This window comes from Vanessa tameamea, chromosome 29 (genome assembly GCF_037043105.1).
Source record: "Vanessa tameamea isolate UH-Manoa-2023 chromosome 29, ilVanTame1 primary haplotype, whole genome shotgun sequence".
Taxonomy (NCBI): Eukaryota; Metazoa; Arthropoda; class Insecta; order Lepidoptera; family Nymphalidae; genus Vanessa; species Vanessa tameamea.
The window spans coordinates 37,570-64,543 of record NC_087337.1 but is presented as its reverse complement, the minus strand read 5'-3'; the positions used below and the strand labels follow the sequence as shown (position 1 = coordinate 64,543).

The window sequence follows — 26,974 nt, the reverse complement described above, 5'->3', positions numbered from 1 at the left end:
TTTTACTTAAACGAAATTATATTGAACAGCTATTAAAGTCGCCGCTCCCCGCGCACTCCCCGCAGACGGACGGCAGGTACGACGACGGTATCAGGATGACGGTTTCGTTGTACCGCCTGTATATCGTCACTCCCGTCGAATTCGAGATGACCTTCACGCCGTCGTCTGTTGGTATTAATCTGAAAACAAAAATACACCGCGCGGTAAGTGGTCACCATCGGAGACGTTGGCGCTGTGAGGAATAATTATTATTCCTTATATCGCCAACGCCGCATCGACCTTACCCAGGTTATATTATATACACCAGGCATAGACACGTTATACCCAGTATGGGGGACATCCCTTGTGCCGATTGTTACACTGTAGTCTTTCTTCTCATAGCTAACTCATAATGTTATGGATTCAAACAGGAATTTAAGTTACTACTATTTTTTTTTAAATAGTAGCAATGCCCTAAATTAGTCGAGGAATTACTAATATATAATTTATCACTCGTGTTAGGAGTGGGGACGACAATAGCCCAAGGGGTCAGGATCGATCCTGCGACTGTCAATATCGCTAGGTGGCCCGTAAACCATTGCGCTGTTTACGCTTAGTTTAATGAATGAATTTGAAAAAATAACTATGGAGTTCCGCGGCGGTAGGTTTTATATCTATTGAATTTAATCACGACACATTTGATCCCAGAAACTAAATTTTTACTAAAATTTTCTATGGAAACCAGGTTTCTATAGGGTCTTGACTTTTTAGAGTTGTAATTTTTGGAAGGTGTGTTTTTATTCCAGGGGTTCAGTTCAAATAGTTGTATCGAGGTTTTCTGGTGAGAAAAATTATTGAAGATCGCTATCACATCAGACTGAGAGCCAGGGTTGGCGCAAATGGGAAGCTTTTGAAATTGATCGCCAAGCAAATTGATGAATTGAGACAAAATACATTCTAAAATAATAGAGACATCAAATGTAAATATATTACTGCGGTCTTTATCATAAGTCACGTCACCGGAGTAATAGGAATGAAAGTCTAGGACCGCTGATATCCTAATTGCCTATCGGTTCTTCTCGGTAAGATCGAGGATCCCACCGGTGGAACATTAACGATTCAAAAGTGCTCGTACAAGCTTACTTCGAAATACTATATTTAGGAAAACATAATAAACTCACGCTGTATTCGTGCTCCTGGTGGAGGTGTCGCTGCTGTACGAGGCGTGCTCTCCGTCGTACATTATAATGCCGCCATTTTGTTGACGCAATATTACAAAACTGCAATTAGACATTCATGAAAATTTATTAATAGTTGTGTAGAACGCACTAATGTAAGTTTAATTGAGCGTCTCGTGAACTTGTGAAGCTGTAGATCTCTTAGTTATGGATATCATAAACACTATTTGGTATTCCTGTCAATTTATTCTCAACAAAAACACTAAGTTTGCAAGTCAGGACACCAACTCACGTCGTTCCCGGTGCGGTCGCATCGATTTATAAGAGAGACAGTCTGTTTGTGTCTTCGTAAGCAGTTGGTCACTATAGTTTTATCTCTTCGGACGTGTATTCGTGCCTTTGTTTATCTAATGTCATAATTAATTTACGTTTTATTAATTTGCCTTCATGTTTTATTGGCAGCCACCATCACAGTCTAAATCTTTGGGTTGTTAATCGATGACGATATGGTACTTACTCATATGCTAAGAATGTTAACATTTTCAATGGTATCTACGAAGTCGACTTTTATCTTGACTCGGTTGCGTGTCAGTCGTCCTCCAAGAATTAGTTTTTACATATAGAACTCCATACTATCTCCTGCGTAGTGAATTACAGGTGGGAACCAAATGAATACCAATAATGAATTTAAGAATCACATTACCTAGGCGTCTCGGAGCAGTCAGCGAGCACCAGTCTCTCGGGACACTGCAGTTGCTCGAGTTGGTCCACGTTACCGGATAACGTTTGTATCGTCGACTCTTGGAGACGACATTGACCTGGAGCAAGGATCGATTAAAAACTAAAATCTAATTACATGATCTACGAGTTGGCAGCTCGTCCGCGTATCAGCTTGGCAATGCAAATAGGTTATGGTGCCAGGATTTTGGACTTAATATTTGATATATTTTATAAAATATATGTATATTTTTATATCTGTGTTTCTTAATTTATAATAGAATTAAAACCTTAAAAATCTATCTTATTTATTAATGAAGAACAAATTTGACTTTTAACTTTGAAAATATAGGATTCAATCATCTAGAAAAACTAGACCATATCGCTAAAAAATAAAATCTGTATCGCTTCATGAATCTATTTAGTTTCATGCATTTGTATTAATTTAAAACGAATAGACTTATAAAAACTAAAAAAACAATCTCAATATACAGCGTCATTGGTAATTCAGTTTAGTCATTGGTCAGGGTGATTATTGGCGATAATTTTAATCCCCGTATGCATACTGCACCAGTGAACCATTTTTGAGTTATCACGTTTTATAGCTTTGTTCTAAATAAGTCAAACATGTAATTTCAAAAATTTATTTAAAATGAAGTTACAATTTAAATATCATGTTTTCTTCTAATTTATAAAAAATATTAGGCAAGGGTTATTTGTCAATGTTAAAACAATAATTATTATCGGTCCAAATTAAATGACGTGAGACGGAATACGATAATATTTCAATTATTTTTTCCACAAAAATGCTTTAAAAACAAAAAATAACAGATCAGGTCTTGCAGATTATTTTAAAAACATTACCGTTTTCTTGGCTCTCCAAAAACATAACAACGTATAACAACTAGGAACTTATTTCAAAGCAACCGAAATAAAATGACCACACAGGCGCTGGTGGAAATTCGTATTCGAACAAAACTTAAGGGAATATTTCGTTTCGTGTTCTTTTGTTTTAACAATATTGTTGTTGTCGCTGATTTTGAGAAATTGCAAACTCAGCCAGACTTTGTCCTGCCTTTTTTATATGGCATAAAAGTTGATGTCCTGCTCCGCTACCAGCGGTGCGTAACAACTAAGTAGATCGTATGGTTACCTCGTCCGTGACTACACGTAGTGTGGCAATTTTCATGCTGAGCGGGCAATGGGTGTCGCAGACTGTTAATCGCACAGATATACCGACATCACATTTAATTTAATTATGAACCTTATACAGCATATATAGTATATGTTTACATTAAATATTAAAATACAGAAAATTACTGTTTTCCATTGATGTATATATTAATTTTTTGCTTTATTTATATATATAAAATGTAAACAAAAATAAAATTTGTTATAATAGAGATTTCTGTAGGTGTGTGTGTGTGTGTGTTTTCTGTTGAATATGATTAAATTGTCGTTCTCGTTTTAAAAATTGATTCTTTTCGTGATTATGATGACCGATGGACTATATTAAAGGGTAGGTATTTTTTTTATTATATAAAGAGGAAATGCATGAAAATGTTCAGAAATAGGGACGTGTAAAATATACGAACAGACATTACGAGTATATTGAAAAGAACACGCGAGCGCCACTCTAGGGAGTTTTGCCAACCGGAGGGGGCATTTATAAGGAGTAGTAGTATCACTGGTACTCACGGTATACTCCGAACCGCTTCATCAGCTGCATGGAGGTCCAACTGTCGAGCAGCCACGCGAAACTGTCCGACTCGAACTGGATCTCCGCTCCTTTGTTAACGATCACCGACGCTATCCCATCTTTTTCCTATTTCAAAACGAAAACGTTTTTAAAGAGATCATAAGCAAACAAATCAATGTCACGAATCAATCACGCGACAAAAATAAAACCAAATCGTAACTTCTTTCGAAAAGAAGTTGAATCATTATTGTATTAACTTAATTTTAAAGTAAATGTTGTTTCTGTATTTATTTATGGAATCCCCGAAAATGTCAAGTGACTTTGAGTATTTATTATAAGTTCTACCTAATCTTACAAGAGGTGCATTTTGTCCTAGTTTAGTTTTCGATGGTAAAAGATGGAATGTAACATACCCTTATTGGATAACGTGGACATGCTTTCTTAGGCACGTTAAAATTAATTCCCTTAAGAATTTTAGGGCAGTTCATTCTATGTCTGACTATTTTGTACAAAAACAAAAGATCCAAGAGGACTCTACGACTTGAAAGGCTATAAATGTTATAAAGTGATCTTTGTAGTTGTAATTTAGTTTTGAACCTTTACTTGACATTATTTATATATATATATTATTTATATTATAACGTGGGCTGAGTTCATTGGCTTCGCAGTTCACACGTGTCGCAAACTTCGATGTAACGAATATGAATACTGGTAGTAATATTATGACAGAGTTTATCGGACTGTCCATGACCATGGTACAGAGGATCAAATCCCTAGTCGGGCTAATCATATGGGTTTTCTGATCAGACTGTCTTAGTAGAACCCGAAGCCCAAAAGTTAGCACTGTATCCACTTCAATGAATTGAAATGCACGTGGAGCCGTTGGTTCTGCTCTTGAAATCTTCCTATTTCCGCAAACTATCCGAGTTAGGAAATCGAAAGTGCATCAGTATCTGTGCACTATAATCGACGTCTCCGACAGTTGGTTAATGTTCGGTAATAATGGCAATCAGGAATGAAATCGGCTGGTACGGGTAGAACACAATAGTATGCGTCAGGGCGCAGATGCAGGTTGATAATTGTTTATGAAATACAAAAAACATTACCTTAATAATCGCGGAGGTGTTGATGAAGTCTAGAGTGCCCAGAAGCTGCGCGATGGGTGTTCCGGGACCCAGACCTAATCCTGGGAGCAGGTCGAACTGGTGCAGCTGGAAGAGTGACATTGAATCGTTTGACATTTGTCTACAAAATCAATGACGACAGAAATCACGAATGATTATACCAGCGCTGGAGTGTCGACGAAGTTAACAACGTACTTTCTCGATTCGATTTCTCATTTTCTTTTTTTTTTAATGCGACAGGTCCACGGCTTATAAACACTTCAGGCTATTCTGTATATGATGTATCTTTTAAAAATCCCCAATGAGTTTCCTTAGCCAGTTTGGCAGCTTTTTTGTTTTGGTGGTATTCATTATATTTCAAATATAAAAACTCACTCAAATATCAATGTGCTAATCTAGCAATCCGAAAGAGATTTTATTTTTTAATAAGTGATTTTTAAATGTGATATAGATGAACGGGCAAATGCGAAGTGATGGTGAGTTGTCACCATCATAGACATATCTGTAAGAAATATTAATCATTTCTTACATCGCCTTTTCATTTGAATCATCAACCTTGTGAGCTGTATGTCCCTTGTGCCTGCAGTTACACTGGCTCACTGGCGGTGGAATGTAATATTATGAGTGGGTAGTACCTATCCAGACGGGCTTGCACAAAGTTTTACACATTAGTAAAGTATAGTTGGAATTCGTCTCACCCTTTCCCCTTTAATGTCAACTTCGACATATCTCTCGACGTTTCCGTAGCTGTACTTCGGCGTTCCCCGGTACTCTATGGTCAGCTTGCTGTCGCCGGAGCCGGCGGCGCAGGGCTCGTAGGCCGGCGACGTGCGGTAGGTGACGGTGGTGCGGCCGTGGTAGGCGGCGGGGTGCGTGTTCAGGTCCTGGTCGGCCGGCGCGTGGCTGGTGTCGTCTTCGAAGTAGCACAGCTGGAAGTTAAGAGTTGTGGTTATCATTTAATGACGATTTCACGTAATGGTTGTACATTGTAAAACACACCTCAATTGAATGGGTTTGGGTCTTAAAAGCAATTATAAAAATGGAATAACTTCTATTGGCCGTGGATTGAACCCAGAACCTCAGGATTTATAGGTCTATAAGCTAGCCAGTACACCGAGTGGAAGTCAAAGACACTCAAAATGATTTGCACAATCGGTACCTCAGGCCAAACAGGATAAGGGAATGACTCAGTAACTTGGTTGTAAGTTTTAATAAAATCTTTTTAAAAATCAGCTCTTTATTATTGTTTATTTCGTCTGTGGTGTCAGTTGTATCAAACAAGTTAAAATTACTTAAATTTACAGACCAAACGTTTGTACCGAAGAAAATGCTCATAAGCCAAGCTCACCTTCCAAAACCTTTTATTCGGGTCATCTTTAAACGGCTGGTTCACATACAGAACCGACTGCACGGAGACGTTTCTACCGACACATTCCACATTTGTGTCCGCGTCGATTTTCAAAAACATCTCGTCGTCTCGGTCTTTGTTTTTTCTGAAAATTTAATTGTAACACATGGAAAACATACAGGCTGAAAAGGCCATTACAAGCTATGTACACCATGTACATATGGGCGCAAGTCGCCATTCATCGGCAACGGTTTAAAATATTAATAATATAAAATAATAATTATATATTGTCAATCATCATTTTAATGTTTATATTTTATTATGTAAATTTCTAAAACACTATTATTCAATAAGTAAAACTTAATTTGGATTCGTCTTGCAGTGCCACCTGTAATATGTCATAACGGACTATGTAATAAAAATATTATATTATTTTTTAAGTAATTCAATTGTAATTAATTAAGAGCTATATTTAATAATAAGAACCAAATAGATATTTATTTTAATGTTAAACTATATTTTAAGAATGAATTTGCAGTAATTGCATTAATTTATTATAAAAAGTCGTAGTTGTGAATATCCGTTTGATTCATTCGAAGAGGACGCGTTAGAAACGGGCATCGTTATAGCAACGCCATATTGCATGGACACGTTTTGTGAAAAGACAATAAATTGTTAACATAACGAATAAAGATTCTTTAAGTTGATTGCGTTTCACTGCGATGGAAGCTGTAAACCCGACTACTTCTCCGACATACGCGATGGTGAATAACCCTATCACTTGAAATCACTGAGCAATTATATTAACATAATTTTGATTTTATTCATCACGGAAGGGAAAATATTATTCGGTAATAAAATAAACTCCTTTTGATTCCCTCTATAATATCTTCAGCACCTCGTCGGTCTGTTCGTAAGTTAGTGCGACGGAACAATCGAGTTCCGTTATCGGGGGTTGTTGAATCATAACTCAGAGTTGGGATGTTGGCAATTCTACACACCTGTGCCTCGGAAAGGGAAAACTAAAATATGAAAATGTTTATGTAGGCCACAACGCAATAACAACTAAAATACATTATACTTCTAAAAAACGAAAGTCTCTAATATAACAAAATCAATAAAAACTTTTTAGTAATTATAAAAAAAAGGACACGTGGTTTATCCCAATTAGATGAACCATTCATCTTTAAGCCAGTACCGACGTTACCTTACGATGCTGCAATAGAAATATTTTCGTAAGAGTATTGGCACTACAACATCCCCGCGTAGCCGGATTGATGCTATTTGGAATGGCAGTCGTGACCAAAATCGGCCAGGATACCTCCGTCTCTTTCTTCCGTGGATTGAATACTGTATGTATATACAAATTCAAGCACTTACTTGAAGTAACGTAGAACGGTGTTCAATGTGAGTCCCATTTTATCAAACTCGACAGTATTTTTGAAACTGAAGGCAACATGCAGGACCTCATCGAGCGCGAGGGTGGGGCGCGTGGGGGGGACGACGAGACCGCAGCCGGTGGAGGTCATGAAACGTTCCACCGAGTTCAGTACAGACTGCTGTGACGGTAACATGCTGGAACATAAATATTGATAATTTATAATTTGATAAAGGGTTTTTAAATTCAAAAACATCAAAACCAATTTTTTTTTATTCAAGTAGACTCATAAAAGCACTTTTGAATCTCAAATTTTATGTTCACGACTCAGAAAGTAGACTACCGAGAATCGGCAAAATACTCAAAAGTTACTCTTTTCTAACATTTTAATTACATATTATGTTAGTGAAGTAGATCGAGTACATAGGTTGGAGAGTATATTTATGCTTGCACACACACATCTGCACTGTAACATCTCCACAGCACAGTTGGCGAGCCTTCGAGAGCGTGGACGCCATTAAGTTAGGAACACATTATGCTTGATGTTCGAAAGAATTGACTTACTCGTAAGTTATAAATTTGGACATAATGTACTTTTCTATAACTTCCGCTCCGGACATTTTTCTCTCGCAGTCGAAGAAGACACCGCTGTCGTCCTGAATACGAATCGTTATTTCAGTATTACGGTAATGATGCGTCCAAACTGTACTCATGCAAAATATTTTCACGTGTGGAACATGGTTTAAGTTAATATTATTACTTAAATTACCTTCTTCGGAAAGGAGGTCGAAATCCAATAGATATAAAATGTCTCACGGCAACGTTACAATTTTATCAGTGTGGGAGCTTTGAAAACATCTCACAAATTTTAAGATAATTTATCATAATATGTTAGTAAGTTTTATAGAGTCAGTAACAAAGCATTAATATTACACAGCAAGAGGCCCGTAGTCCTACCACGAACAGCAGTTCCGTTTCAAAGGCCTATCAGTGATAACATTTAAGCATCTGTTGCTCTTGTCGGTAGGGGTCGATCTGTCATGTCACAGTTCGTTCTCGGTCCGATCTCGGTGTAGTAAAGTTCGATCATTAATAATCAATACATTTTTTAGCCTAATCGTTACCGGAGTTGGATCAGAACGGAACTTGTCTTTTGGATTGTATGAATTGATAAATTGTTGTGTGATCCTGTGCTCTTAGTAGTTACAATAATGTCACTTGGTTTGTTAGTGTATCTACATGAAAGCTCATAGTATTCGGTTCACTGAATACTATGACCTTTTTTAACACAGTAGAATTCTTCAGAAAGGACCCTGGCGGGCCAGTGGAGGACCGGAAAAAGTTAGATTTTTACCCACTAAAACCATTGCGATGGCGGAAATTTTATCTTTTAATTGATGTAAATTATTATTTTTTGTTAAAAATTTTAATAATCATATTTATTGAATAAACGAGACAAAAAAATACCAACTTCCCCTCCATTGGAAGACACCGAGACGACCTCGAGTCCCTTCCTCGAGTCCATTTCGACTTGCACTCGGGAGTGTATAGCCACCCCCGCGTGTTGCGCGAACGGGTCCGGCCAAGTCAGACTGCAAACGAACAAAAAATTAAGAAAGAAAGAAATTCAGTAGTCAGTCCTTCCCTCCAATCACATACACACAATTAAAATATTTGAATAAAACATTCTCAACGTCCATAAATATCAAGGATTTTATATATTTTACTGCCTAAAGCATAATGCATCAATACCTTGTATATGATACATAAAAAACAGCGAGCGGTCACACACACCTGTCACAGAGGCCTGGGTTCACATTTTGGCGCGAAATTTTGGTGCTTCGGACGTACTATTTCTGAGCCATAGAAAATATGCCGCGTTTCAGTTGGTTTTTGGTGTTAATTATGAGTAAATAAAGTAATTCATGTAATCGTTGATTATTATTTGTTGTTATAAAGTCGGATAGTTTCGTTTATTATTTTTACAAATTCATTTTGAGTTCTCTAGTTGATAAGAATATCTATGAATTTAAACTTTAACATAATGCGTGTTCATTATTATTGGTTTTTTTTAACACGAGGCTTAAATTAACGAACGGGAAAAGTCGTAAAAATTGCGGAGTATAACTGTAGAAGCGAAGACCTCGCCTGAAAAGCATGAATTGACCTTTTTAGAAAGTGGACGTTACACGTGTGTCTTTACTTCTCGAGCTCATACATGTTTGCCGCTGTTTCTATTAAAGTGTTTAATGTTTGTATTGATATACATATATAGTATTGTTAATTTTTTTTATTAACTATCGCCAAATTATTTTTTAATAAACTTTCAAATATATTTATAAACTGCAAGTATATGCGTGTGTGGGTCTGTATGCCGTCCATAGAAACAACACACACACATTCAAGCGCTCACGATTTGAATAAATTTAAAATAAGAACAGTCTTAAGAACTTAATGTAACCTTTCGATATTGTATTGGAAGGAACACTTCACATAGACGGATAACACTCACTCAGCACTAATGGTTTGCAATAAAATATTATTATTATTACCTCGTTAAATATAATTTAGAGCAAATAAAACTACCCATTATTGTATACAATAGAACGTAAGGTTCGACCTTATTTGAGAAGACAGTTTGGACTGAGACTTGGCGTGCTATGTGATTTTAAATTTTGATTTAATGAAATCAATCTTATGTAAATTAAGTTTTATTATGGAAAATTTGATCAAGATCACTCGTGAAGTGAGACAGAAAAATCAATCGACGGATTAACTTAACAACTCTTTTAAGAAGACAACTTTGGATGCCTGAATATTTTCTTTCTGAATATTTGTTCGAGCTCGAAAGTTTTCGAAGTGATTTCAAGCTTCTGTATCAGTTACTACTGATCGTAAGAGAACGCCAACGAGACTGATCGCTGAAAAGTAAGCGATCCGCGACATCATGTTCCGAGCGGCAATTTTTGGTGTCACTATGAATCGAATATATTCTTTATTTCTGAGGTCTTTTGTCGATTCTCACATTTGCTTATATGATAAGCAAATGTGAGAAATCAGAAATGTTCCATATTGTTAATGCTAGGATTTCCTAATAGTTAGTGTTTGCTTTTTAATATGTGGAGTTCAAAATTCATTCCCTTTATTATCAGAGGTTCCCTCCAAATACTTGAATTTGTTTGATTTGATAAAGTAATCATATGAAATCTTTCTGACATATATAATAAATTAAATACTTTGTACATTAAACGAACGGTTGAGGATACCTTTAAACTCCAGCCTATACTTTAACATTATCGCTCGTGCGACATTAAACACTAGCCGGAGTTGCCGATAAACATTAAACCGTAACCCCAAGGGAAACGGTTTCATTAATGATGCAAATAAGCAAATCAAATAACATGTTTATATTATGTCCAGTCGTGCTGGTTAAGGAGTGTCCTCGCGCTCATTGTCACACAAAACAGGCTTCCAAACTGGGAATGACCCGACCTATACATTTCGCCACCTGGAGTCCAGTTACTATCTCTTTGCGAACCAATCTGATTTCGGTCTTTTAGGAAGAGCACATGAAAATCAACCCACCAGAAGAAGCATTCCGTCTGTGTTTACGTCAGTGATTAACAGAACTCACGTGATTTTCTTATGTTCGACGGGTTCCACGCCGACCTTGAACTTGATCGGCAAATGCGTGACGAGCGAGCGCTGCAGGCGCACGCCGTGCTGCGAGCGCAGCAGCGGCGCCGACGTCGACAGCGACGTCACGCTCGTCGCCTGGTACCTGAGAACAAGCGGCGGCGCGTCACGGCGGACCTCGACCCGCAGCCAAATCTACAATCGAAGGTCCCCATCCATCTTACTGTACGGTACTGATTGATATTCTCATGATCATCTCAAAATGAAACTGCACTTTCGTACGATAACTAAGCTACCCCAACCGTCTACTTTTTTATCCATAGATTATTGCGTGTAATAAAGTGCTTCATTTTTATGCATTTGTATTTATAATAATTCGTGTCAGATACAAGTCTGCAACCGACAGCTAAAACCTCAACATGTGGCGGAACACGCTCCAAAACCTTATCTAGTTGAATAAGGCGTTAACTCAGCTGCGGGTTTAATTCAATTACAAGGCCGTTATTTACCGTATATGCAGGTCATTCTTCCAGTACAGCATGTCGGCAGGCTCGACAGGTGCTGTGATGTTCCCTCTCACTGATGTGAACGTGACTACTGACGACTGCAGACGGATCGGTGTACCTGGAAACAACAAAAAGTAATCATAAAAAGAAAAGATTCCGTATTAAAGACTTTCTAATTGCAAAATGTATCGAACCATCTAATCTATCAATCAAAGAAGTCATACAAATACGAATAAAAGCAAGGATGTAACTAAGCGTCGCTCTGTGGTCGGGCTCTGTGCAGACTCATCTGGATTGGTACCAGCAACTCAACACAGACTCTACCACCAAACAGTAATACTATTTTTACCGGCTTGAAATGAGAGTGTGCCAGTGTTATACAGGCACAAGGAATATAACGTCTCAGTTCCCGAGGTCGATGGTACATTGATGGTATGATTAATAGTTCTCATAGTAATGTCCATGAGCATTGAGCAGTGACTACTTACCTGCAGGCGGCATTTGCCAGAGCAATTAACTATGTTACATAAAAAGGCAATTCTCTTTTCTAAGCTATTCTTTCTTTACAACATTATTATTAACATCTAGGGTCGCCTCGCGAACTTTCCAGATCCTAAACAACCTCTCCGTCATTTTTATAACTTTAGCATTTACAATGTCCGTCTGACCCTTACCGAGTTCAGTCGGCAAGTAGACATCCATTTGCACCGGATAGTACGCCATCTGTTGGTTGATGTGACTCCCGAAGCGAAGAAACTCCATTATAGATTTTTTAACTGAAAAAATCACAAAACTCTTGCAAAATATTCATGAATATTATCATAAAAGGTCCGAACTTTTTCAGGCGTTAAGCTCGTGAGGTTTTATATACGGCTTTGGGACACTCTGTATAAAGTTTTCGAGGTGGCCGAGTCGATAGAAAAATTTGCACTCTATTTTATACGACACGTTCAATATACATAGACTAAAATAATACTCGTAAAATTGCTGATGAAGTTTATTGGTGGTTTGTTCATTTTTATGATTTTAAGTGAGCCAGTGTAATTACAGGGATAAGGGACCTAACAGGTTGCTGGCGTATTAACATTTTTAGAGAAAATAGTGTCTAGTGTAGTTAGTTAGGTTAGTGTGTAAAGTAAAGACTTTTTTATATGGCTGAGACATTTGAAACTTGAGTTATTTCTTGATATCAATCCTTTTTTTGGCCTCTGGCCTGAGTTTCCATACGCTCTTCTGCTGAGTGACGCTGCTAAGGCCGAGGCCTCTTACGACAAAACAATATGAAAGGCTTACTATCATTTTCGTTCCAACTTTCGAACCTGGACTGGTTGACGTGAGTTGCGAACACCGTCTTATCGTGAACCTTCACCACGATGTCGATGTGCACCTGGAGACACACAGAACATTTACTTCCACGAAAGAACACTGAAACGTGTGTGAGCAATACACATATAATATTAAATACCTGTGTATTGTATGTATGTCATTGCAGCAAGAGTTCCTGGCCCGTTATACTTCAGTAGAGTTTACATTCCGGAGGAGTACACATCATATACGTACAATTATGTGTCATTATGATTTAAAATTAATTGCTTTTAAGTGCCCAATTAAAAATAGAGTCATTTTAATTTTGATTTTATTAGTTTGACGAGCTTAAACTAACTATAGTACTAAAGCCTGATAAAATTTTATTAAAAATGTATTTATTTCATCGTCAAAATTATAATTGAATAGACTTTAAATCAAATCAAATCATATTACTTTATTCAATATAGAAGCATTACACTTATTGATTTGGAAAAGAAAATACCCTGACTTGAAAAGAATCGACGAAAAAATCTCAATGGGCTTATAGTAGGCATAACATGCATTTTTAATAATGAATTCGAATGACTGTTTTAGAATAACGTCATTTACAACTAGAAAGCATATACGAATATAACTTAACCTTCTACATAAACTAAGAAATTCTACACCCACTTGGTTAACGATTTAGAAGGCAAAATAAACTCGCAGATAAAATTAACAAAGGTTAAAAATACTATAATAAAAAATCCACTTACTTCTTCTGGTGTCTTCAAATTCGAGACCTTCATTTTTTCCAAAACTTTAACTAACTTTTCCACGTTGTCATTTTTGGAGTTTAGTTTGTATATTTTCTTAAACAAATTCGAAGCAACGCCTTCTGCTATGATGTAGATCTAAAACACGCCGAATATGTTAGAGAAATACAAGAACCGAATCGCTGTTTACTCAGAATATAAAACAAATTGCAGACGGAACGCGCGCAACATTATAGTGAAGCAATAAAAGCGAATACAACATAATGCGGTGAGGGTACATTTTTGTTCATAGGTACACAAACAGAATACAATCAGAACATACATTAAAATTACAGACTTAAACAATTTTGAGCTAGATTACATTCCTAAGCGTGTGTACACGGCATGCTCCTAACAATTATATATCAATGCAGTCTGGTACTATTTTATATAATAATCAAAAATTAATAAATTACAGCAAATAGTATATAAATTAAAATAAATTGGAATTATGTAACCTTAATAATTAAATTATCTATATAACATTGAATATTTATTACTATTAAACTAATAATCTAATAACAATACAACATACAAATTATTAAGTATATCCATCCAGTCGATCATTGAATCGTAGATATAATATTCCTTAAAATGTTTTTAAATTTTGGGAAATTGGGATTGAATATGTCTAATATGTCACTGTGTTTTAAAAGTAAATCGTTGTAAGTACGACAAAATCTAACAATTGAATTATAATATGATGTATTATTACTGTGAACACTGAGTACGAAACTATTCAAGTGTGCACGACGAGATCTAAATTTTATATTAAAATTAATATATGAGAACAAGGCAGAAGAATCTATTTTAGAGTGAATTATTTTGTGTAAAGTGTAGAGGCCATTACACACAAGTCTTTGTTTAAGGGTAAGCATGTTAAAATAACTATTTCTGTCGTCATACAAATTTAACTTCCTTTGTAATCCCAATTTATGAGTTAAGAAACAAATAAACTTTTTTGTACACGTGCGATTTTATCACTGTGAGTGACATAGTTAGGAGACCAAACAGTTGAGTTTTACTCCAAGATGCTAGAAATTAGCGATTTATAAAGACGTAGAAAACTGTAAGGATTTTTGAAATGTGTGTGTCTTAGTGACTCTATGAACAAAATCTAGAAGACGTGTGCTCTTATTAATTATGTAATCATAATGACTATTAAACCTCAATTTCTCGTCAAACAAAACACCTAAATCCTTAATGATGGTCTTTCTGTCCAGGCAAACGTTATTCAAATTATAGTTAAAGTTAGATTTATGCTTTTTATTTGTAAAAGAAATAACATTGCACTTGTTGACATTTAACACCATTTTGTTTTCTCTGCACCAATTATCAACACTATTTAAATGTGATTGGAGTATCATAGCATCCTCAAAATTATTAACAATAGTGAAAATTTTAAGATCATCGGCGTACAATAAGCAAGGTGATTCTAATCTTTCAATTAGATCATTAATGAAAGTGATGAAGAGCAGGGGACCTAAATGAGATCCCTGGGGGACGCCAGAGGTAACCTTGCCTGGAAGAGAATTCTTCTTTAATAGCAAATAACTGGCTTCTATTGTCAAGGTACGAGACTATCCAACGCAATATGTCACCGTGGATATCATATTGCTCAAGTTTAGTGCACAGTATTTTATGATCAACTCTATCAAACGCCTTAGAAAAATCAGTATAGATAGAGTCGACTTGTAACTGCTTGCCAATAGCACAGCACACGTAATTTTTGTACTCTAACAAATTCGAGCAAGTAGATCGATGCTTAATGAATCCTTGTTGTTTAGGTGAGATCGAGGCTCGATGTGGTATTATAACGCATCGTAAACAATGGATTCAAATATTTTTGCTAAGCAAGATAATATACTAATTGGCCTATAATTTTCACAGCGAGATTTATCTATTTCATTATATCTATTTTATATCATCTGTATTACTGTGTTTCGGATTGAATGAGTGAGCCAGTATTACTACAGGCACAAGAGACATAACATCTCACTCCCAAGGTTGGTGGCGAATTGGCGATGTAAGAAATGTGTAATATTTCTTAAAGCCCCATTGTCTATGGTGGTGACCACTCACCTTCAGGTGGCCCATGTGCTCGTTCAATTACATATCAAAAAAAAGCAACGCACTCCATCTGCTTTAGCGATAGGCTGGTTAACGATAAGTCGGAACTTTTTGTTATCTTCTAACGCAACTTGGATAGTAACAAGGCGCATTATTATTGTGTAATTATTTAAATGTCGTCGCCGTTATATTTTCACCGCTCATTCATTTGCATGCGAACACTTTTAGTTTAAAGGGTACAAATGTTGGCTCAGCGCTGTTAGGTAATTTTGCATAAAATAATCCAAATTGCGGGAGACTCGTCTGCTCGAGTTCCAACATATTATTTTACTCGGGCATTGTCTCGTGTTATTCCTGTGAAAGTAATAGATTTGGAACAGAATATGTTGTCACGGAAACAAGAGGAGGATGAAAGTACTATTTTATTACAATTGAGACTGCGGATTGAATTTGGTAACGATAAAATATTTTCTTCCTTTTTTTCTGGTGCGAGTAAACACTACTAGAAATATTTGAATTTGAAGACGGTTTGACCAATTTCTTCTATTCGGTTTCTGGGTTGAGTATATAAAACTCATCCATCGGGCTCGGGCCTAATCGGCACTACGGGACGGTGTATGACTCCGTTGATATTGCATGTTATCAATAGATATGTCAACCAATGAATGCACTCCAGTATGAATACTCACAGAGGCCACGTATGGTCTTCGTCCTCCGGAAGACACAGTGAGCGCTGCGAGGCTGGGTGCCGGCTCGGCCCCGACGCTCATCAGCTGCACCCAGGGACTGAGCTCGCCGCTAGATGCTATATAGTTATTCGTAGCCCAGTAAGTTGTGTCAGGATTCCTCACATATTTTGCGACAAATGGGACGTAGTCAGCTCTGAAATAAAACTTTAGAAATCAGTTCAACTCGATACGTGGTTGTTGCTTGATGTAGAGTTTTATACAGGTATATTTTTCGTCAAAGTGAGTTTTGGAGCGTGAAGTGAAGTTGTCCTTCATTCTGTATTAGTATTATAACCAGCCCGCGATTATCCGCGTGACTGGGTTTCCTGTCCTGCTAGTATTGGAGCTTATTCAAATGAGATCGAAATATACTTTATTCAAGTAGGCTTCTACGAGCACTCTTGAATCGCCATACAGGATCAAATTGAATGTATAGTCACCAGCGGCTTGAAATAAACATCCTACAGAGAAAACTCAATGGACTCAGTAGTTTTTCTTTTTCTCAAATAAAAAATCATGGGAATTGCGAATGTGAATACTAACCTCATACAGTTTTGTTATACTAATATTTCTGTACAACTTATACGAGACATAAATTGAATCATCTACTCGTATTAATGCTTTTCAACAAAAGATTTAAACTTGCTAATAAGCAAAGTTCAAAGTTGTCCCAGACTACTCCACTACATAAATATAAAATTACATGAATATACATGCGGTGGAATTCCATCCGACAGATGCAATATTCATAATAATTCCTTCTATGTCGAGCACGAAATGAACTTTAAACAAAATGCTCACGGAAATGCATTCGCGTGACCGACACGCAAACTTCGGTTAAGGCCTGTCGGCGTTTTGTTAAGATTAAGATAAAATCTCTGCCATGATTTGCAACATTTTTTTTTTATTTTATTTCTTGATTTATTTCTTACTCGCCGGAAATATTTTATTTTAACGTGAACCGTCTATTGCTTTGCGAGTAAGAAAGCTGGACAGACCATCTTGTACACAGTCTTGTCTCTGCACCGCCGCTCTCTAGTGCCTCGAGTGTGCGGCGTGTACTACGTGCGTGTACTTTGTCGCTAATTTTCATTTTATTAACTAAGCTCTAAGTTTTTATTGATTTTTCTACACGTTTTTTTTTATTTAATAGGTAAGTGGTCCCTGATGGTAAGTGGTCACCACCGCCCATAGACATTGACGCTATCTGAAATAATAAAAAATCCTAACATCACACCAACCAGTCTTGAAAACTAAGCGGTAGAATATCTGATGAGTAGGTGGTAGAAAGTGTATTCGTTTATTTAAATTTAAATGATATACGTATACATTATTTAAAAAAACATTAGTTTCGATGTTCACATCTGTTGAGGGTCACGAGATGGACACTTTATTTATTGATAATAATATCAACAACACTTACACATTTCTGTATCTGCTGAAGAATTTGTTACTGTCCAGGCTCTTCACGGTGGTATACCAGAACCTCTGCAGCTCCTTGCTGCTGGAGGTCGCTATGAAGTCGTGTATGAAGAGGAAGTCACTTTCTCGCATCCCAGAGCTGAGGATGTCATGTAACGCCGCTATTCTAAGCTGGATGTCTTCTTGCTCGTCTAATAGAATTGGTAAAGATGTCTCTAAAGCCTAAATATGGAGTAAAGTGTTTTGAATGATTTATCTTTTAATTAATTCACCTGGTGGTAGAGCTCTGTGCGAGCCTGTCTGGGCATACAATAGCAATACTTAGTATTTTTGTGTTATAGTTTGAAGGATGAGAGAGCCAGTGTAACAGTGTGCAGTGGTGACCGCTTACCATCAGGCGGCTCATTTGCATTAACAATTACCATTAATTAAAAAGATCCCATAACTGATACCAGCATAATCATAATCATTTAGACTTCCAAGTTTGGTTTAAGCTTTAAGCATACACAGGATGCAGAATTAAAAAAATATTTATAAATTTCCTCATACTATTACGATTATTTATCAAAATATCCCACAATCCGTGGGGATAATAAAACTTAGGGGTAATTCGCCACGAACAGAAAGATAGCAGGTTTGACGTAATTTTCGAGGTAAAGGAGTGTGAACATCTTCCAAACTTTGTTACTGACAATTTCTTGGCAGAAAAACTGATGAAATTTAATTGGCCCGACCCGAGGTTAGAATGCAGGCTCCCACAATGTCCCGCCCAATGAGCCAATACTCACTGCATATCCTCGATTCTCGTGTCCACAAGCCAGTGACGCCCAAAGTCTCTCATGTCTGTTTCTCGTCCGATCGGCGTATATTGTGCGAATGTACGACTCGGCCGTGTACCCCAAACTGCAGAGTCCCTGCAGCCAGACCATGCGGTCTAAGTATTGGGGACAATCTGAAAGAAACGTTCGATTAACAGATACGTGAATTAATGTAGGACTAATAAGTATAAATATTCCTTGTACCGATTTCTATGTGAACGTGCCTGTTCTTTATCAATTACTTACCGCTGTACATCCTGAAGTATTTGACAACGATATTATCAAAATAGTCTTGTTTGACCTTTCTCGCTTCCGCAGTCTTAGAGACCAGAACGGCAAAAGAAAGAATTCCCGCATGCCTGATGTCTGAAGGAAAGTCCAGTCCGAGCTTCGTGAAGGTCTCCAGCTCCTCAAGAAGATTCTGACTGTGATTTGCCACATTGAAGGGCAGCTTACGAATGAGGGAGAGAAGTGTTGCATCTTCGATTTTCTCCTGAAATTTTGGGTGCGTTGTGAAGATTCGGATATTTTTAACAAAATCAAAGTCAAAGGATTAAATATGTTACACGCGTATGTTATTTAGAGTGGATCAGCTTAATTTGAGTTCTAAACTTTGCCCACCAGTGAAATTTGTCTTGCTAGGGTGGTCCTCCACCCTGGAGTCTGTAATGTAACGTCTAGGATTCGACATTGAGCATTCGCCAGTCAGTTCTTTTAGTGTCATACAAATTTATCATATGTGATTGTGCTCCCGGTGAGTAACCGACCTTACTTTACTTTTATAATAATAAATACAATTATTCGTTACAAGCGACAATCAATTAACTAAGCCGGCTTAGCGCAGAATTATACTTATAAACAAAAAATCTTGTATGCCAAAAATGAATCTCATTTATTAAAAAATAATATTAAATAAAAATTTAAAATAAAAACCTTTTCCTCTACAACTAAATACTTGACAAATCTTGCACAGGCGTCGCTCCTCCCATGCGGCAGGACCTCCAGAAATATATTCCTCGCCGTCTCCAAGTCGTAGCTCGTGCCCAGCACCAGGTCCTCGAACAGTTTTACCAGAGATGCGTATGACAGACGAGTAACTGTGCTGGAAATAACGAGTTGCTTATATTAAAGTTAAATAAGACGCACCACACGTGTGGTCGTCTACGAGACGGTGCTGTCGACCTCATTTGCAAACTCAAGGTCATAGAGCACATAACTTGCAGGGTTAGCAAGCTGCAAGCGCAATGTTGAGTCCACAGGCTAGGTTTCATTCGAACGGCTGACAGCCGATGGGGAAGAGCAGTTCTCGAACGTATACCTTGAGTCCGAGAATGGAACGTATGCTGCACAGGACCAGATGGTCTGGTATTTTGAAAGTGACACTGGAGAACGTTGGAATCAGCGAACACAAGATCAATCGGAGTAGCGCAAATTCCAGTAAAGTTTTTAATAGTAAATGTTTGTTATTGAGGTACATGTAATATGCTTATTGTTAGTGTATTGCTTAAATGTAAACGATCATGAAATACTTACTTCAAGAGATGAATGAAATCCAAACTGTGTATGACGGACGCATTCTTGACGATATTATCTGCGTCTATTCCTTTCTTAGCTATTTTTAAGAGGATCTGAAATTAATAATAATAATTTACTGTTTTATGAAATGTCTTTATAGACAATAATCTTGAAAAATACCTGCCTTTAAATTCAACAACAATTCCTTTATCACCGTTGTTCGAATTTTTCATTGACCCGGGAATCGAACCCAATACCTAAAGATATACAGATATCCAAAGGTAGCCTCTTAAGCAACTAGGTAGTTGCTGACAAAGAAGTTATTTCGATGACGTTCGGTCAACGAATGCGTAAACGATCGTGATTCCATGAACACACGGACACGTGAACATCACTCGGGCAATACGAGTAAAGTAACGAACCCCGGAACAGGTGATGATGTTAATGTCTGTTCTCAACGAACACTCGCTAACTTTGCACGGGACGGGCATTGCGTGTACAATGTTAGGAATAGTTAAGTCTGTTTTCTTAACTTTCCAAAACACTAATAAAATTGGTGGTAATTCATCTTTGCCCATAGATGAGCACTGCAAGAAGTATAAGCAAAGCATTATACGTCGGATTTAGACCCCAATGTAAGGAATGTTTTATACGTAGCACACTGGCCCACTCATCTTTTAAAGCGAAACAGCATTATACAGTATTTTTCGGCAGTAAAAACTTACGAAAGGCCGCAGCCACTCAGATTTTGCGTAGTGCTGTAGCACCGAAGGAAGACGCGTATCTTTGAAGTTTATTTCTGTACCTCATATGTTTTGTTCCTCAGCTCGCTCTGAGAGACCGTGCGGATGCCGGTGGTCCAGTCGTCGAAGTTCCCGGCCACGTACTGCAAGCCGGTCCGAGTCATGTTCAACTTCTCTACCGACGGTGACGGGGAGTCGGTGTCGTAGGAGAGCGAGAGCCTGGTATGAGACGCAAGTTTGAAAATATCAAGTATTTATTGATTTCTAAATAAAACTTAATTTATGGAAAGTGCCTTAACGGATCTTCGGGACATATTACACATACCTTAAGGGCAGCTTTACATTTATCTACCTACCTACCTACCATCTACCGAATAGCAGTGGCATATAGGTTGGGAGGCATCTCTTTACTTTTCAAGAAGACGTACTTACTCAGAAGTAACCCCGAGCACGTGCCCACTGACTCTGTATTGGAACACGCCTCGCATGCTCAAGCTGTTGAGTCTCTTCCCATTAAACTCGAAGAGACGCTCGGACGTCGCTATGTTTTCTGGCTGAAATAAACACAAAAACTTTTAGCGCACGAATAATATTATAAGGAAAAGGTTTCCAGGTTTGCATCTACATTGTGAAGACCATTGATTTTTTTGAGATTACTTTATCATTGCGTTTCTATTTTTGATCACTGATCCTTAAGATCGTACCTCAAAAAAAGACTCAGCTCTGGGTTTGGATTTTCAGTCCGAACTGGTGTAAATTTTACTTTGACTGTCAAGAATTAAGTTAAATATTATCTATTTAATATATTGGCGTTGAGCGGGTTAAGTAAACTCAGCTGTAAGAAAAGCAAACAATTTTGCCACGTAGGAAATTGGTAAGCTATACTAACCGCTCCTCTGCCATTATCGCCACCCCAAGGCACAGAGCTCCAGCTGGTTTCGGAAACGACAGACGCCTTTTGGTACGAACTGTACTTCCTTATGGTGTTACCATTCGCTGTGTACACCATGAGGCAGCTCTCGTAGAGACACGGCTGGAAAATTCAAGGTTAGGATTTCAGTACTAACTCAGAAGTATGTATCTTCATCTGTTCCCATGTATCTTATAAACTACTAATTATATGTCACTAGTTTTTATTCAAGATTTATTCCAAATCTCATGCCCCGCCAAAAATTTATATAAATGTAAAGAATCGAGTATTAAATAAAAAAACGGCTTTATTTATGGATTCCGAAAATGTGTAATTTATATTTGCGCCACGAAGTATCTGCTTCCCATTTGGTGATAGGTTACTACGGGATGAAGGTGCATCCTTTGCAAAATAGTCTAAGTATATCCGATTTCTAGATAAATTTATAGATTTTCTAGACATTCATACAGGAATTATCGAATCCATTTAAGGCAACCGGCATTTTAGAAATGTCAAGTCATCTTTCTTTGTGGAGGGCAGCATTTGGAAATCATTTAGCTTCGATAATCCAAGTTGGTAAAATATTTACCTCCTCGTTAGTATAGGAGCCGATGTCTTTCCTCAGTTGGAAGTTGTTCGAAATGGCCCTCTTCAGGTTGGTACACCACACCGGCTCATCCGTCACGTACAGGGCGCTGATGAAGCCATTTTCCTGGATGCGAGCGATTGAGTTAATTCAAATTTTAATATATTTACGTTCTCTTATCCGGAATTTAATATTTTACGGTCGTGTGGAGTTTTTATTACATTGGATTACGAGAGTAAAGAAACAGTGAATCTACGTTTGCACACACGCGCCTGCGGTGCGGCGGCACATGTTAAGTTATTTTGGGATTTGCTTCGGTTAATGAAGTTAATTTAGGAGACATTATTACACATAGCCAACAATATCAAACGTGACATCAGTGTTTGTTCGAAGAATGAGTATCCTCTAATATACACTTGTGGTTAAATCTATCTGTATTAATATCATAAATTCAAAAGTAGGTAACTCGGAACTCGGAATCGGATATTTGGCACGAAGTAAGCTTGAACCCCAAGGAAGGAAATAGACTTTTAAAAATAGATTATTGTTCACAGACAGTCAAAATCAAAATTTAGTAAATATTTGCTAAAGTTTGACTAACCTGATAATCTACATCCCAGGGCCATTTGAAATACTCAGAAGCTTCCTCTAACTGATACGACGAGTAGCCAGAACTCTGGCTGTAGAGCGACGTCTGGAAAAAAAGAAAGACATTTTGATTCGATACATATATATATAATTGTATTTAACTAACATGACTGTATTTTTATACGTTGAAAAAGAGTAACTAATGAGTTTCTTGCCGGTTCTTCTCGGTAGAATCTACATTCCGAACCAATGGTTCACTTAATATAGTTTGTTAAATGACGATTAAAAAGTGTTTGTAGAAGCCTACTTGAATAAAGTATATTTTGATTTTGAATATGAGCGTTCAAATAATATATTATTTAATACTACAAATTTACGCCAATTCACGCAATAACAAGCGGGTACCACCTAGATGTTGTGCAGTTAATAACTAAATAACAATAATTTAGTTGTAAATGAAAGTAACATTTAGTGAAAATTTACACTCATATTATAGCGCACTTCGATATCGAAATACACTAACTTTGAGCGAGCTGTTAGAGAGACGTGAATGAGTAAAGATTCGAATAAACGAAATAAGACACGAAGTGAATTATTGATGGCGATGTCCGTGTTGATGTCATGTAAACTGAACGTCGGTATACCTGTGTGAAGATTCTCATATATGTATCCCTGTAATGAAATGCATCCGTACACTGATCACTTTGTGGTCATTCCCCACTAGATGGCGCTACAGCACATCAACTCCAGCACCATTCAATCGATGGTTATGACTCTTGGTTTATGTACAAGAAGATGTAGAACTATGTCTGTCCTGTTTTGCAATTATAATATCAAAATACTTTAATTGGTGGTAGGTCTTCGTTAGCCCACCTGGGTAGGTACCAACTACTCATCAAATATTCTACCGCCAAACAGCAGTACTTAGCATTATTGTGTTCCGCTTTGAAAGGTAAGTGAGTCAGTGTAACTATAGGCACAAACTTAACATCTTAGTTCCAAAGATGAGCTGTGGTGACCACTCACCACTAGGTATTCCATTTGCTCGTTCGCCAACCTCATCAACATCAAAATATCATAAGAAAGGAACAGTTATTAGTAGAAGTCGAGTTACCCCGTAGTCTTCTAACTTGAATCTGATCCTGGTGTAGTTATCGTAAACAGTGAGTAATAATCTCGCTTCGATCGTCCAGTAAGAGTCGACGGAGGGCGTTCCGGTCGACACGTTCGTCTTCAAGATGTAGCTGTACTGTCTGAGCTCTGGAAACAGTACTTGGACTCCAGCTGATGATGAGAGGGAGATGCCTGGAATTTGTTTATTCAAATTATTTCTACTTTTAAAACAGAAGTTGAGCCTTCTTCAAAGATAAACTTAGAACTTGGTCTAATCAGCTGAGTGGGACGTAACATGTTACATAGTCTAACCGTTCTCAGTAAATCGGCTATCAAATAGAATAATATTTATTTTTAAATCGGACTGCTTCATTCAAAGTTTAACGCATTCAAAATATGCACGAACTATTCAGCTCAAAACTATTAGAATAGATTATTATTAATTTAAAAATCAGTAATGACGGTACTTAAGCGACCAAAATATAAAACAAATTTTAAGATACGAGAAGTAACTCACCGACTAGTAGTAACAAGCAATTAGATATCATTATGTCCCGTTATCTGTAAACAAACAAAACTTATACGACAACAACGAAACGATAAACGTCAACACATTCAACTAACGTGCTGGCGCTTACGACCTTCTGCTTGTATTACTTGTATTAAATTGGAATAAACAAAATTGATTACACTTGGAACATCTCGCGAGGCACCGCGGCTGTTTGATTCGGGATGATGGGATACATTGTGAGGAAACCTACATGTTTCGGAAACTCTGCCACGTGTGTATTGCACACTGCCCCCTGCACTCAAGCGGTGTGTGTCATCTAAATTGAAATGCCTCAATGAGTAGCTTTGTCACGCCTTACAAATCCATACAAAAAATATAACTTGGATTCAAATAAATATTAACATTTTGGTTATAGGTGTGTGACGTCACAAACTTGGGGAGCATTAGTTTTTAATTTCAATCCCAACTTACGAGTATGTCTTAGGGTCCCAACGTTTTATAAGAAACCAATATTGTTAGTATTGGGCAATATTTAACTCGGTTGCTTGCATTTCAATAACCAATGTAAAAATAATTCCAGAATTTAAATTCAACGTCAAATTGTAATTGATGAAACAACGAATGAAAGGATTCGTATGTAATCGACATCACTGTGTCGTAACGATCGACGGATACGTATCTAAGCCTGTTCGACTGTCCAGGTAGACGTGCAAGTATGTCGAGCAATGGGTGGTCACAACCGCCCGAAGATAAACTTTTGTTTACTAGTCGCGTATATTGGTATTTTCAATCTCACAATTTTTATTTGAAAGTCTTTTAAAATGTTTTTATTAACTTCCTATTCGTTTCAAAGAGGTCTGTACGATAATTATAAACAAACAAATTAAGAAAGTCTATTTTTGTTTTCGGAAGCTGAGGACCTGGTGGTGTTCACCTCGCCCACAAACACTGACATTGTAGGCAATGTCAGACCATTCCATAACCACTATAAAGCCAGCAAACACGTATAACCTGTAACTGGCTCCCTCACCATTCAAACCGGAACAGCAATACTTTACAACAGTGATCAGATAGTGAGCCAGTGTTAAACATTCACCGTCTGACTTTTGATAATTAGTGAAAATCGTTGACAAGCGAAATTGATTGCATTAATTGTAACAATTCGAGGATGTAAGTGTCAGAATAGCGTGCGAGCGCATCGCCTTGAGACATTACGGTCGAAACGACGAATTAGAGACTGGCCTCTGCGACCTGCGCCGTATCAAATTATAATTTGCTAAGATTTTTTTTTATAATAATCGTAAAGTGTACATAAATTTTATTAATGTTATTTATAATAATTTATTTTATGATATAGGACGGACTAGCAAATGGGCCACCTGATGGTCACCACCGCCCATAGACAATGGCGCTATAAGAAATATTAAGCATTTCTTACATCGCCAATGCGCCACCGACCTTGGGAGCTAAGATGTTACGTCCCTTGTGCCTGTGGTTACACTGGCTCACGCACCCTACAAACCGGAACACAACAATACTGAGTACTGCTGTTAAGCGGTAGAATACGATTATGATGAGTGGGTGGTACCTACCGAGTCGGGCTTGCGCAGAGCCCCACCACCAAGTAACTAATTACCTATTTAATTAATAAATTAGGCGACACACAATAATACCACTGCCAATATTGGAATCAAAATAACAGAAAATGTTTGCGAGAAAATATGATGCACACACAGAAACAAGAAGTATTAATCGCGAAGCCTGTGACTACTACGAAATCAACAGGTTGAGATCATTGCCACTTATATAAAACTTAATATTACACACGAAATATTGATTAATGAATTGTCGTACTCACTTAGTGAATCGTTTAAAGTGTATGTATGCATGTGTAACACGACCGGCTCCCGACACCGTGTCTTAGGAATGATATGTATTAAGACGCCGCATAGCAGTGTGTTGTAACTTTAATGTTTTAATGGATTTTGTGTTTTGTATTATATTATTAATAATTATAATTGATTATGAGGATGGTATATTGATTCCATTGCTGTCAATAAATTCCCAGAATTGTCTGTCTTAGAAGTAAATATGACATTAAATTCTGTTTTAATTAATTTAAAGAAATTGTTATAAAGCACATTTGAATTTTCATTTAATTTTAAATATGAGAGCTTTGCCATGATATTACATCTGAACTTCCCCATTCGATATATATATATTGATTGGAACAAATGTCTTTTTTAATTCCTTATTATTATTCTTTTATTTGAGAATTAAATGAAGCCAACTGTCCACAATGA

At 37.2% G+C, this 26,974-nt stretch overlaps 1 protein-coding gene across 1 annotated transcript; it reads right to left on the bottom strand.

Annotated features, from left to right (window-relative positions):
* Cv-d (crossveinless d) lies at positions 1 to 26,589 on the bottom strand. The gene is made up of 29 exons (XM_026641927.2): positions 26,530 to 26,589; positions 24,678 to 24,721; positions 24,162 to 24,352; positions 23,061 to 23,153; positions 22,463 to 22,585; positions 21,853 to 21,996; positions 21,396 to 21,517; positions 21,026 to 21,182; positions 20,239 to 20,333; positions 19,639 to 19,807; positions 18,952 to 19,198; positions 18,676 to 18,839; positions 17,889 to 18,109; positions 16,427 to 16,619; positions 13,629 to 13,766; positions 12,859 to 12,952; positions 12,240 to 12,341; positions 11,569 to 11,683; positions 11,058 to 11,204; positions 8,895 to 9,015; positions 7,988 to 8,079; positions 7,426 to 7,620; positions 6,046 to 6,190; positions 5,396 to 5,626; positions 4,680 to 4,784; positions 3,573 to 3,699; positions 1,861 to 1,975; positions 1,161 to 1,259; positions 1 to 179 (listed from the first exon to the last, which is right to left on the bottom strand). The coding sequence occupies exons 2-29, from the start codon at positions 24,706 to 24,708 to the stop codon at positions 17 to 19; spliced, it is 3,939 nt and encodes a 1,312-aa protein (XP_026497712.2). The 5' UTR covers positions 24,709 to 24,721; positions 26,530 to 26,589; the 3' UTR covers positions 1 to 16.
* Between the last annotated feature and the right edge of the window lie 385 nt (positions 26,590 to 26,974).